The following is a 13753-nucleotide window of genomic DNA, read 5'->3' as shown; positions in this document are numbered from 1 at the left end:
CGACTCTGAACAAACCTGTGCTTGGTGTTTACGAAAGCTTTGAAGTGTGTACCTGTCACTGATTTCTTTTGATATTCATGAAAATCGAAGGACCCTACCTTCAACGCGCAGCTTCATATGCTGCCTATATCTATTGTTAGACATTCTAAGATGATGATTCAAATAATAAAGACATTAGTTAATAATAAAATTTAATTTTTAAAAATTTTAATAAATGTTCGAAATTTGACGAGTAACCGGGGACCACAGATAAGCCTTATTGAGACTTGTTCTTCTGGTAAAGTTTTTGATTGGCTGAAAAGAACAAACCTCCATAATTTAAACAAATACATGATTAATCGACAGAAAAACAAGCTAAAGTTTAAAAGTTGAATGTCTAAAAGTTATAGCAACTGGAAAGGAATTGTTCGGGTAATTGCCCACCGGTTGTGAGTAAGTTTGTTGTACACAGTCTTGCAAAAATTATTGTTGGCAGTAATTAAAAGTGAAAGTTGTATATTCTATCGGCATAGAACACATTTCGTTGATTGTTATTTCTCCTTTGGTATCCCTAATGAAGGATCAATTTATTAATATAAAATTCACAATCCCACAGAAAAAAACAACAACATATATATAACATTTGTTTTCAAAGGGGTTTTCAAATGAAAACAAGGTGACACACTCTGTCGATTACAGACGCTATCGTTTGAGTCTTTACCAGGCTCTCTGCTGGTCGGTGTTTACGGAGACAGCCGAGTGTCTAGTTGGACGAGGCTACTGTGATGTAAATGGTATTTAAGAACCCTCTCTACACTAAAGAGTTCCGATTCTATGGTATTTTTCTGCAGTTAGAGTGATCTGCCCTTAGATATAAATTCCAATAAATAGAAATTTACAGTATATTACTCAATTTGTAATCAATTCAAGTATTCTTAACATTTTAAAAGGCCAAGATAAATTAATTGAACACATTATTTACATGTATGTTCTCCATGGAAATAAACAATAGTGATTTCTGTTCACTGATACTGTGTTGTGTTTGAACATTTTTCCTGGGGGTAAATGCCACGCACCATATATTGAAAATTAAATAGATAAGCTCAATATTTACACCTTTATTCAATGTAATTTTCTCAATGTCCAAAAAACATTCTGCACTGGTGTAGAGAGGGTCCTTAAAGAATGAAGGCGTGCAAGGCCCCCACTCTGAGAGAAGACATTTTTCAATTCTAAAAGTTCATGAAAAGTTATATTTTCAAAAATTACATTGTCAATATAATCTTTTACAAATTTGCTTCCTATATTTTGTTGAATAAATTATTGTCAAGTAATTTATTTTTCACTAATGTTTTTAAGGTATGTGAAAAAGAAAAAAAAAGCTTCACGCATGACTCGAACTCTCTCCAAATTTCACGGTTAGGCGTAAGACTGAACGCATTAACCACTACGCTACGAAGTCTGCTTGTCTTGCTGTGAACCAGTGTGATTAAAATATACGAGTTTGTTGATGCGTATTTTTTTCCCCCCAAGAATGTTCGATTTTCATGTAGAATGGGTTTAGATTCCATTTTTTTTTAAAACATGAAATGGATTTTACATTCACTTTTCCGTCATTTAAACGTTAATGAAGAATGGAGACTTGACCCATTCATATTCAAAAATCATTTTTTATGGCTCTAATAAACCCATTTTCTACTAAAAGTGCTTTACTGTCAACTTTAATAACAAATTATCAATCAAAAAGTCCTTCAATAAAACAACCGAATCAAATTTGTTGAAGATGACATTACTGAAAACATTAATTTAGAAAAATATAACTTTTCCATGAACTTTGAAATTTGAGAAATATATTGTCCCACAGAGGGGGATTGTCCTCGCCTTGTGAACCCTCTTTCTTTTATGGTCTTCAGTAATTTTGCTGCTGCTATGTCCGGTGATAGGCTGTTCCACTTTTCAATAGGTTGCAAAAGAATGACTTCTCCAAGAGTGAAACTATTTAGAAGCTTGCTCGAAATCTTATGCATCTTTTTTTCATTAGAGCGATACTAGTCCATGTAAAATATTGAACTCATTCTTTTACAAGAAAGGAAAATACTACGTCGTCTTCTAGGAAGCAGTTAACCTCTTCACAAAGTGAAACGTATCCTACTGGGAGACCATCTTTGGCACAAGGATTTATAACGAAGTATACAATTTATGTAAGGAAGCATTTTAATTTCAGGAATAGATGAATTTTAAGATCAAATTAAGAGCAAATTGACTAAGTAATGACAGCAATATAATTAACAAAGACATACATGTACAAAAGCTCTACAATATTCTTTAAAGTCAACAAAATATTACTTATACATAAATCATTATTTTGATTATTAAATAAGATTTATACATGTACAATCATAGTACTATTTATCAATTATTACAATATCGTCCACAATAGCCTTGATCCGATTACTTGATTTGAAAATCCATAACACACTCAGTCAATGTATTTCCTTTTTACCAAAAACAGCAAGCTTGAATTCAAAAAACAAAACTACAATGCAACGTGGTCAAAGATACAAAATGCCAAACGACAAAAGCAATGCTCTTCAATAAAATATACTCGGTGGAATGGACATGATGTTTTTGTTTTCCTTCAATAAGCATGACATAAATCTGTTTTTCTCATTCTTGATAAAAATGTCTGATGGAAAAAAGGGGGAATATGTGATAAAAGATTAATGCTGTGATTGTGAATTGTCTGGTTTTGGGGACTTAGACGTCATGTTCTAAAGCCTTGTACTGGTCAGGTTGGGCGGGAGTTTCCATGAATTGGTCGATTATCTGCTGCATGCTCTCCTTCAGTTCTTCCGGAGGATCCTCTTCTTGTTCTATTTGGGCCTCCTCGTGCACGTAGGTCTTCTCTTTGCCGTCTTCAAGCATGGTTCTGGTGTGGATCTCCTTCTTCATGGTTAGTCTATTAAAAATACGTATATATGTACTCGTGTAATTCTTCACATTCATTTTGTAGAAACAATACCATAAACAAACATATGTGACTTGCTAAGTGAAAAAAAAAATATCAAAATCCCTCCGATATTTTGGACCATTTTCCTGAATTTATACTTAATACGATCCTGTTCAAAACAATATATAGCCCATACAGATTTACTGTCATTTCTTTCAGGATAAAACCCTTAAAACTAGAACCCAGCCACCTCACTAGTAAATTCCAATATTGATTGAATTTTCATTGCACGGCCGAAATGCATTACAGTATAGCATGTTAGAGACTACCATGAATTCCAAACCTCCCATGTACACACAATCATGACCAAAAAAAAAACTTCCATAAAAACCAAGCCTTTGGGGGGTAATTTCTTCGATGCATCGTTTTCAGAGAAAGAGTCATTAACAACTGTCATAACGGAACAGTGCCATTACGAAGCTCACATCGTACTTTCCTGACGATACAAGCCTGCCTTCGAATTGATAACGTGATAGTAAATGGACAGTTAATTACACATCAGAATGTCACTTACTGCTGTCTATACATGTACTACTGTAATACGTGACAGCAACACGTTTTAAAAATTCAGAAATAACTTTATCATAAAAATAGCTACTATTTACATTTAAAGAAAACTATATATACTTGGAAGTATCAAATGTGGCTGTTCACAGTTTAACGAAATATTTCGATAATTGTGATCAAAATATATTTTCTCTAGATTTAACAGAAGAAATGACGTAATAAACGTTGATGGTTATTTGACATGGAAACTTTTCAAACAGTAATTTAAGAACCAGAAAGATTAGTTAGCGATATGGAAAGCATGCAATGTCCCATTTTACAGTTATTTACTCCCATTGAACATTTTCAGAAAACCATCCATTAACTCTGAATTAGTTAGAACCAGGTATTAAAGCCACATGTATTCAAGAGAATTGGCTCTTCCATCAATGAAGCAAACCATGACGTACAGATCAATAATACAATATTTAACGTACTTAAACCTACTTTATACGATTATTTATATATACGTAAATATAAACAATAAAATATCTTATGCTTTCTGTGTTTGTTAATGCAGGATTACCTGTTGCAACCATTGCAGAAAAAAATTAAATAATCCGCGTAAAACCCGCTTACGCGGGTTATGAATTTTTTCTGGAAAAAAATGCAACCGTAAATTCCCGCATTAACAAACAAAGAAAGCATTTTATTGTTTAAATAATTACCTATGAGTTTCCATTTCCCCTCCTTCAGCCCCATCAGTGAAATCTTCTGAAATGTTAATATCAGCATAAATTTTAAGAAATTTCTTATTTTTGTTTGCCCCAGAGGGCAAGATGTTTTAAAAATTGTGTTTGGTGTAGTTTTTTATCAAAATCAGATCTTTGAATATACATGTATATATACAGTGTATCTCATTACACCATTATCAGATAAAATAGCATGTATAGATCTATTATTTTGGGATACTGATTGCAACTTATCAAAATTTGTTCACTTGAATAAATCAGAAACGTGCCTTTACAAACAGTTACAAACGAGTGACATATGATATCGACAACCTTTCTTCAATTTCGCTCAAAGCAAAGATGATTTAAATAGGAAATTCTTGCTTCAATAAGTTTTTAAAGAAAATTGTAAACATGCAAAATTAATAAATACTTACATATGCAGACGTCATGCAGAACTAGTCATTTTTTGTTTATCGAATTATACTTACGCATTTTTAAACAAAAAAAAATTACAACAGACAATAAGTAATCGTCATATGTCCAAGGGTGTCCATCGTAGTTCGGTATTAGTTGGTCATGGCAAAAATCAATAGACCACAGTAAACAGCATACCAGTTGTTCCACGAAACAGAAACCCCAAAAAAGCCTTAACAAATTATAAAGCTAGGATGGATTGGGACATGGGGAATGGAAAGATTTTCACTGAACCAACACCTGTATAAAAGCAAAATTACAACACCAAACCAAAGACGACATCGTGACTAACGCTGACCTTTTCTAACTGTCGGATAGTCGACTATTTCATCCTCCTCCGAATCTACGGTTTCGGGATCTATGTATATTGGTCCTGACTTTTGGGCTATCAAAATTGATAATTCGCTAATAATGGTTGCAATTTGTTTGACACGTGGATATTTTAAATGCAGAAACATCACAGACAACATTTAAACTGAAGACAACTTTACCGAGATACTCAGGTATACCATGCATCAAATCACGGTGTTCAGTGACATCATACTCAACAAAATCATCATCATCTATCGACGCTATTCTCTGTGGAGCTAATGTAGATAAAAGAACTTGGTCAGTTTCTATCTAAATCATTAACTGAAATACGTTTACCCTTTATAACATAATATAGGAATCTTTGAAGTAAAAGTCAACCTTTGGAATCTAACATCCTCATTCCATCGATACTAAAATTTTCATTCATGATTAGACACGTTTCTAAACATAGATATAAGCCAAGTTTAGAGTGCCAAAGATCGGATTTAAAAGAATCCACAGAAACATATCATAGACACAAATTCACAAGAAAAAAAAATCCAAGCATAAAATATGCATGTCTCTTTCGAGTGTTCATCTTCTCAGCATTAGTAACAAATTGTATCACTCATTATCTAGCATTATCGGTAGAGTTATTTTACAGAAACAAATGCACGACTAAAGAGGTTGGAAAGGATCACGTGAAGCACGGGGCTAACCATCGATCGATACATAATTAATCAACAAGCTTACTCTCCCGAGGGTAAATAAAATGCTTGCTATCTACGTTAATTACCAGAATTACGCATTGCACAAAGCCTGAATTTCGTTAAACATAATACCAATAAAACTAACTAATTGTGCAACCATACATCAATCATTGAAAAATTCAATGCATAGCAGTGATGTTGTTTCGGCCAAACTCATTAATATGCAATTTCTAGATTGAAGAAAAACAAATGTTAAAGTATGTTAGTCATCTTGAATCATTAGCTCTCTTTACAAAAAAGAAAAAAAAGACGTAATAATTAATTTCATTCTTAGTATTACTATATCAGACCTAATTTGATTTTATAAAATTGAAATATCTCCACTGCATCTAAACGTAAAAAAAGTATACGAAATAATTGAACAACACCGCTGTGAAGGCATCTGAAAACAAGAAATAAAATACTGAAACAAAAATAAATAAAAACGTATAAAAAAAAAATGAATGCAAATAATGTGTCATAGCTGTACAGATACCCAAATAAGAATACATATGTAACACCAAAATGTTTATACAAAATGTGATTTATGCTAAAAATAAAATGGAATACGTAAACTGCAACCTGGATGAAGCTCAGTAAACTACTGAAGTCATAAATTACAGTACAAAATGATTGTGATACAAAAGAAATAACAACACCTGAAACAAAAATAAACACTGGGTTTCACAACAAAGTCACCAGATTTTTTTTTTGGACAAAGCATAAAATTTGTGTAAAATGAATTGGATTTACACAGCGGCATATTATGAAAATTTACTCTACCCGCTAGTATTTGTTTTTGGTTCTTTCTCTTGTTTTTTTTTTTTTTTTTTTTTTTTTTTTTTTTTTTTTTGTAGGGAGTGAGCTGCAGTTCATAAATTGAAAAGATCCAAATTTAACTTTAGCAGGTCACCTAAGAAGTTTCTAGATGTATGTCCGCTGTGTAAAGAAGTGTAGAAAGGAGATGTAGAACACAGTGAACAGCATACACCAACATGCATTGCTAGAATACCTGAATCTGACAGATGACTTCCAAACCTAGCAGTAGCTTTAACTGACGTGGAGGAACGCAGTTTTTCACAACTTGTGTAAACTTCTGTTTCAGAAAATGATTTTGTTGTGACTGTTGTATTTGTTATTAATGTGACATTTTGTGACTCGACAGTCGTAGTTTCATTTTTTTCACTACGAGATTCTGTCGTCTCCGTTACCAGAGACGCCCTTCGCTTTTCCTCTTTCATAGCCTCCCACTCTGCCATGGTGTAAATCTTTTTCTTTTCTTCATAGGGTCCCCATGAAAAAGGTTTATTTTGCACACTTTTATTATCTTCCTCTTCGTCTGACTCATCCCATCCGTATCCGTCATTATCATCTATTCGGAAACTTTTCAAAACATTTCCTTCTTGATCTATTAAAGGTTCTACACCATGTCCGCTTTCACGATAACTGTGGTAGTTATCTATTAGCCACTGCTTCTCTCGGCGCTTCCTTTCCTCGTAAGATTCTGCAGAGACCTGCATTATTTCTGTACTAGAATCACTTCGCTGGGATCCTGCAGATTTCATGGTCTCAACAGATGACCTTGAGAAAATAGAACTATCCACACTGTACATAGAAGACTCCATTAAGTTTTCTCTCGATCTCGATTTTGACGATTCAAGGGAATCTATTGATGTCTGCATGATATCTGCTGCCTTAGGTCCGTCTTCTTCATCACAGAGAGAGTCCGTTTCCACTTTGTCAACTGCTGCATTCTTTTTGTCAGTTTCAAGCGAGTCAGTTGATTTTTCCATGATGCCTTCCTGTCCAGCAAGAGAATCAGTGTCATATTTGTCTTTATCACTAGAGGACTTTAACCCTAACTGCTCACCCAAGGAATCTGAAGAAATTTTCATTGATTCTTCATCACGTAAAGAGTCTTCATCACATTCTTTCATGGCTTTTTGATTTACAATTACACTCGATGTTAGGGATGTCAACTCTGATACGTCACCCTCTAAAGAGTCTACTTCTGCTTGATCTAATTCTTTTTTAGATGTTTTTTCCTCACTAAGAGAATCTTCAAAGTCTTCATTTTCTTCAGCTTGAAATTTTTCTGTTTTCTTGGATGATGTCATATAAGACATTAGAGTAGTAGATTTCTCCGATTGAATTTCTTCAGTAATTAGTGTCCCAGATTCCAGAATTGATACAATCTTTTGTGCTTCAGCTTCCAGTTCATCTGCTAAAGCTATTTCCTGCTCTAATCGCTCAAATTCATTTAGTGAGGCAAGGGAGGATGTTTCACTTCGCCGTGTAATACTGTCAACTGAATCTTTCCTCTCAATGTCTTTGTCTAGTTTATCCACATCATTTAAAGAAGCCCGAGAGCCCTCTTTGTCACTCTCTTTGCTGTTACTGTCTGATGTAATTTTCTCAACAGAGCTAGTCGAGCTTGACTGGCCAAGTTCGCGCTCCAATCGTTCAAATTCGGCAAGTGATGAAGTTATTGATATATTGTCTTTTTCATTTTCAATTGAGCTTCGCGAACCTGATGCCAGAATTTCATGTTCTAGCCTTTCGAATTCCAGTAATGATGAAGTTATAGATATGTCATCTCTATCTGAACTTTTATTGAAGAATTTATTGACACCAGGACTAGGTGGAGGGAAATCCTCTGGAGATCCAAATATACGGTCTGACTTTTCTGATTTTACATCTTCATTGTCCATGAGCTCAAACTTATCTTCATCTGAATTTTCTGTTATGACTGAAAGTGCAGTTTTGTCCATGTACTCATACCGGTCACTATCGATTGATGACTCACTTCCCTCTTCCCAATCGATAAGAGGCCTATCTTTCTCATCTCGCAAAGCTTTAAGGTCTTCAAATCTCTGCAACAATTCTTGTTCTTGTTTTCTTTTCAACTCTCTGCGTTTTTCCTCCTCTTCACTTTGTTTCCTATTTATCTCTTCAAACTCTATGACGTCTTCCTGTGTCCAGTCTATGATAGGAAAATCTTCCATTTTCTCATCTTCATCTAAACCAAGAACATCTGAGTGGTAGGATGAGGACATTGAAGCAAAATCATCCAAGCGGTTTTCATTTCCATCATCATCATCATCTTGATCAACAGGAACAACGGTTGTAAAACTTTCAACACTAGATGTATCGCCAATATCATCTTCTCCAATTTCATGATAAGCATCTTTACCCTTTTTTCCATCAGTGGATTTGATTTCTGTCTGCCGTAAATCTTGATTTGTAGCAGGTTGTAAAATTTCCATGTTAGTAGTATCTGTGGTTAATTCCACTCCTTGAGATGCAGTTTCTAAATGTTGCACATCATCTTTATAATTGTTTTCTAAGGAATCATCACTATCGTATTTATCAATATATCCAGATCCTGCTACATCTTCCTCAAACTTTGAATATTCGTTGGTAAAAGGTTCATGATCTGTTTTGGTCTCAGCATTAACCCTGGTATCAATATTCGAAGGAGAATGACTCTCTCCGTAGTCCACTTTATCAATGGGAAAAACAACCGTCAATGGTCTTGTTGAGGACTTTATATGAACTTCCTCTTTTTCTTCGCTTTCATCTTTAATTTCAATTTCTTCAGGAATGCAGACTTTCCCAAAATTGCCATGAGATGATTGATATGAAAGCTTTGAACAATCTTCCAAGTTAGCGTCCACTATATCCTCTGGTTCCTCTGGGATACATTCACTTGAAAAAACAATGGTTTGTTGAACTTCTGCTTCTATTGGTACATCAGTGTCAATTATATTTGACTTTTCACTCTGCAATATTTTGTCCTCAATACATTCTGATTGATGAGGGGATGGGGATTCATCATCTTCATCATGATAGTGTGTTGTTAAAGTGATTCCAGGGATATCTTCAGATATCTGCTTCATAAGTATAGAATGTTTCTGTTGTGACGAAATCTTTTCCCCAATTCCAGTGTCTGACTGCTTGTCTTCTTCAACTGTATCATTAGCGTCTTTCTCCGTTTTAAAGTCATTTCCCTCGTCTAAAAATCTATTTCTCTCTACAGATACATCAACACTGTACAGGGTGTCACACTTCTTTTCCGTATCAGTAGTTTTACTCTCATTGTTCGTGTCAAGAAATGACGATTCTTTACTTATTCTACAACGGGCTTCTGTCAATACAGATTCAACAAATTCACTGGCTTGAGCTTCAATTTCATCATTTTTAACAATAGCCTCAGCTTCATCATCGAAAAAGTGCTGATTTTTGTCAACTGGAGTCGGTGTAGAAGGTCTATCTAAATCATATGCATCCATGTCCAGATCAAAGGGTTCTGAATGCTCAACTGAAAACAAAATATCTTCCCTTTCATCACATTCATCATCATTTAAATTTGTATCGAAGGAATCCTCCCCAGTGTTATCAAAATCGTCTTCAAAAGTTTCATCATAGGGACCAACACATTCCGGTTCCATTTCGACAGTTGCAAGTCCAACAAATTCTTTAATTTCTAATGCCCGTTTGCCATGATAAATTTCATCAATACTCTTATCCTGGCTTTGGTCAGTTTGTTGCTGTTCTGCATGAAGTTCTTCAATGTGAATATTTCCCGAATCTAACTCGGCAGGGTTTTCCATTTCTTTGCTTACACTTTGATCAGAGATGTCCTCCTCCGTTTGGGAAACTAGTGCCCCTGTTACATTTACAGAGTCTGATTCCGTATCTGGTTCTTGACGTGCATACTGAGTTGAAGATAATGTCATAAGTGTATGTTCCTCTGATGGCATCTCGAGTCCGTACAGTGTCTGGTCTGAAGAAATTAAATATTCTTGGCTTGTTATAGCCAATTCTTCTATCATGCTTCGAGTTTGAGCTGTTTGTGATTCACACAAAACATTTGAAGCAAGTCCTGTTGTGTCAATGGAAGTGCCCTCCACTACTGGTTCATTGTCCGGTGGTGATGATTTCTCATCCTGTGATGCACATTGAAGTAAGTCTGGCTGAGAAACCACTGGGGAGTAAGACTGTGATATTTGCTCGCAATTTACATCTATATCTGGGTTGTATTCAACCTCTGTTGGGCCATTTGGTAACGGAGATGGCACATCAGATTCGACTGCAATTTCTACTAAGTCAGGAAGTGGCTCAGTATTGTGTTGCAGTGACGATCCTATTGTGTCAAATAATGAGTCTTCTTCTTTTTCACTTGTTTCGCTACTTATGAGTGAAGAATGGTCAAATGAAGAATCGCTTTTGGGTGTTACCTGTAAAGTCTGAGATTCTCTTTCTTCTATTGGGAAAGACAATGTCATTGTAACCTCTTTATTTTCTTGCTCCTCATCAAATTGCGTACTCGCTTTGCTTAATCTGACTTCCTCAAAGTGCTCTTTATAGTGTTCATACCCATCTAATTCACTAGGTGACATCATTTCAAAGGGTGATGATGATTCACTGTCCCTTCCACCATATGCGCCTTCTATTTTTGAATCACTCTGAAGATCAATTTCTTTTAAATCAGGTAAGGTATTCTCTGTTGCATGTTTTGTTTCATTTGATCTGTCTGATAATGCTTTTGACTGAGTATAATTTGGCTCAAACATCCGTTTATTCTCTATTTCAAATACATCATCTTCTGGACTCGAAAGTATAGCTTTTGCTGTTGGGGGTGCCACAAATTGTTTTTCGACGGTGTCTGGAGAGACATCGTATGTTGCTACAACTTTTGACACTTGTCCTGAATCAAGGTCATATGACGCAGCTAGAATTGTTGGTTCCATTTCTGATGATGATGTTGAGGTCTTTACTAAGTCTTCACTTGACCCAGAGCGCAAATGACATATTTCCCTTTGAAATGTGACATGCTTTTCAACGATTGGTGGTTTAGTATCCTCTTGTTCTTCATCTGGAAAGTCATCTTGAGGTGCTTCATCTATTGGTGATAACTTTTCCTCTGTTGTATCACCACCAGTTTCGGAGGATTCATAGATCTCATTATCAGCAATGGACTTCCCTATTGACGGTAGTGCCATTGGAAATTTTCCATGTAATGACGTAGGCATCTCCTTCGTAAGAAGCGGCGCTTCATTACCATCTTTGTCTTCTGAAGGTTCTGCTTCCGTCACAATAATTCCAGCAAATGGAGAGGTTTCTATCGTTGGTGTTACTGCTGTTTCGGTAAAATCATCTCTTTCAAACAATTCATCCCCAGTTACACTTGCAAATTCCTTTTGATTACCATCATCAGAAGCACTTAAAGAAACCTCTATTTGATCATCTCTTGTGGAAGTGCATGAATCTTGATACTGTATTTCATCTGTGCATTCTTCCTCATAATGATGTCTTTTTTCCATTATAGATGCAATAACTGCCATTTCATGGATTTTATCAATTTGTTCATGAGGCTCATGGAGGACTGTACTTTCATAATTTTGCTCTTCACTTTCATCACTTTGAGAACTTTCGAAGTCTGAATCTTCTGTAATATCCACCGTTTGTTCTGCAAAACGAACTTCTTTCTTAAACTCTTTTCCAAGTGAATCATGCTTTCCAGAAAATAAACTACTTCGCCGCACAAAATCAGGGTCTTTTATTTTGTTCCTTCTAAAGAAAGACCCCATGTCTATGCTTTTCATGGCTCTCAAATACTTTTTTTCTGTTTCATTCTGTTCGTAAGTTTCTGAAAACTGACGTGTGAATTGATATGCACTTTCCCAAGGGATTCTCATGTAAACTCCCGAGTATTCATCAAAAACTGTCATTTCATTTGTCTCAGAACTACTGTCTGAATCAACATCATCTATATCCTGGTCATCCTCCTCATTTCCTTCTTCATCATCTTTAACACTATCTAAAACACCTTTTTCAGCTAGCTCAAATTGGAATTCTTTTTCTTCAAGGTCCTCAGGAGATATTTCCTCAACTGACTCGATTCTTTTTCTTGATTCCATTTCCTTTGTCCTCGATGTGTCTATAACCAAATTTTCTGCAACACTTTCAAAATCCGGGTATTCAGTGTGAAGGTTGGCAGAGGTGTCTGTCTGTATATCTGATGACTGCTCTAAAACAACCTCTTCCTCTGTCTTGTCAACTTCGTAGGCGCACATCAGACATTGCTCATCAATTTCCTTCCGTTGTTTTGAATCTGGCTGTATGTCTACTTCTGGCTGCTCTTTTTTATTTTCTTTTGAGGATATAAAACGTTCTTGGTGTTCTGATGGCGAAGTACCAACAGTACATGATTCTGGTTTTGACAGAGAGGTTTTATCATGTAAATCGGGTGACTCAATTGAATAGGCCGGTGAATATATTTCAGTGGGCGATTCGGTAATAGAGAAAACAGGTTTTTCTGTTTCAAAATGTAAGTCTATAACAGGTTTTGGAAATGATTTAGCAATAACTGGAGAAAATTGTTCCTCTACGTCAGTTTCATTCAAATTGCTTTCAGTTGCTTCGCAGGCTTCAGCATCTAAATAGTCAGTTAGTAGTTATTTAGTTGGGATTGTAAATCTGTATAATAATGTCCATAAATCAAAAACACGGTTTCATTTATAAGGTATAATCTACTTTTGCTATTGTTAAATCCTTTCTGGAAGGATAGGTTTAAGCAGACGGTTGCATTGATCAAGCAATTGATTTCAAATTACCCAGTGTTTATAAAATTAGAATAAATTAATAAGTCATTTGTTTGTCTTTCGTGAGTAAAGAATATTTGATTAATGAAAAATGTAACTCCGATTATTTAATATTCTTTTTTAAAACGATTAAATTACATGAAAGTAACACAAGACAAACAAATGACTTTTAAGAAATTAGTGTAAAAACAGGATGTGTACCTTCATCAGATGCATCGTCATCATGCTGTGCCACCTCCGAACTGGAGGTACTTATTTTATCATCAATTTTATCCTCCTCAATAGCAGCTTTAAGTCGTAAACATATGAAGTTATTCAAGGTTATTGAAAACTGTTAGTGTTGCACACATATGATCAACAAACCATGCAAAATTGTCCTAAAACTTCCTTTCTCAAGAAAATAAAATCTTTCATCCTTCGAAT

The 13753-nt window shown here is 35.1% G+C and overlaps 1 protein-coding gene across 1 annotated transcript in view; it reads right to left on the bottom strand.

Moving 5' to 3' along the window:
- Window positions 1-2175: 2175 nt before the first annotated feature.
- LOC133190274 (ankyrin-2-like) overlaps window positions 2176-13753 on the bottom strand; it is a 103559-nt gene continuing 91981 nt past the window's right edge. The window contains exons 54-59 of the mRNA XM_061325793.1: window positions 13532-13618; window positions 6736-13164; window positions 5175-5270; window positions 4982-5068; window positions 4204-4249; window positions 2176-2938 (exon numbers count right to left, since the gene is read on the bottom strand). Coding sequence (XP_061181777.1) covers window positions 2737-2938; window positions 4204-4249; window positions 4982-5068; window positions 5175-5270; window positions 6736-13164; window positions 13532-13618 — 6947 coding nt within the window. The 3' untranslated portion in view covers window positions 2176-2736. The remainder of the gene's footprint in view (window positions 2939-4203; window positions 4250-4981; window positions 5069-5174; window positions 5271-6735; window positions 13165-13531; window positions 13619-13753) is intronic.

The sequence above is a fragment of the Saccostrea echinata genome, unplaced genomic scaffold, assembly GCF_033153115.1.
Source record: "Saccostrea echinata isolate AGI-Se365-2 ecotype Australia unplaced genomic scaffold, CSIRO_AGI_Sech_v1 ptg000022l, whole genome shotgun sequence".
Classification (NCBI taxonomy): Eukaryota; Metazoa; Mollusca; class Bivalvia; order Ostreida; family Ostreidae; genus Saccostrea; species Saccostrea echinata.
Note: the sequence above shows the minus strand (reverse complement) of the source record. Positions and strands in the feature narration are given on the sequence as shown.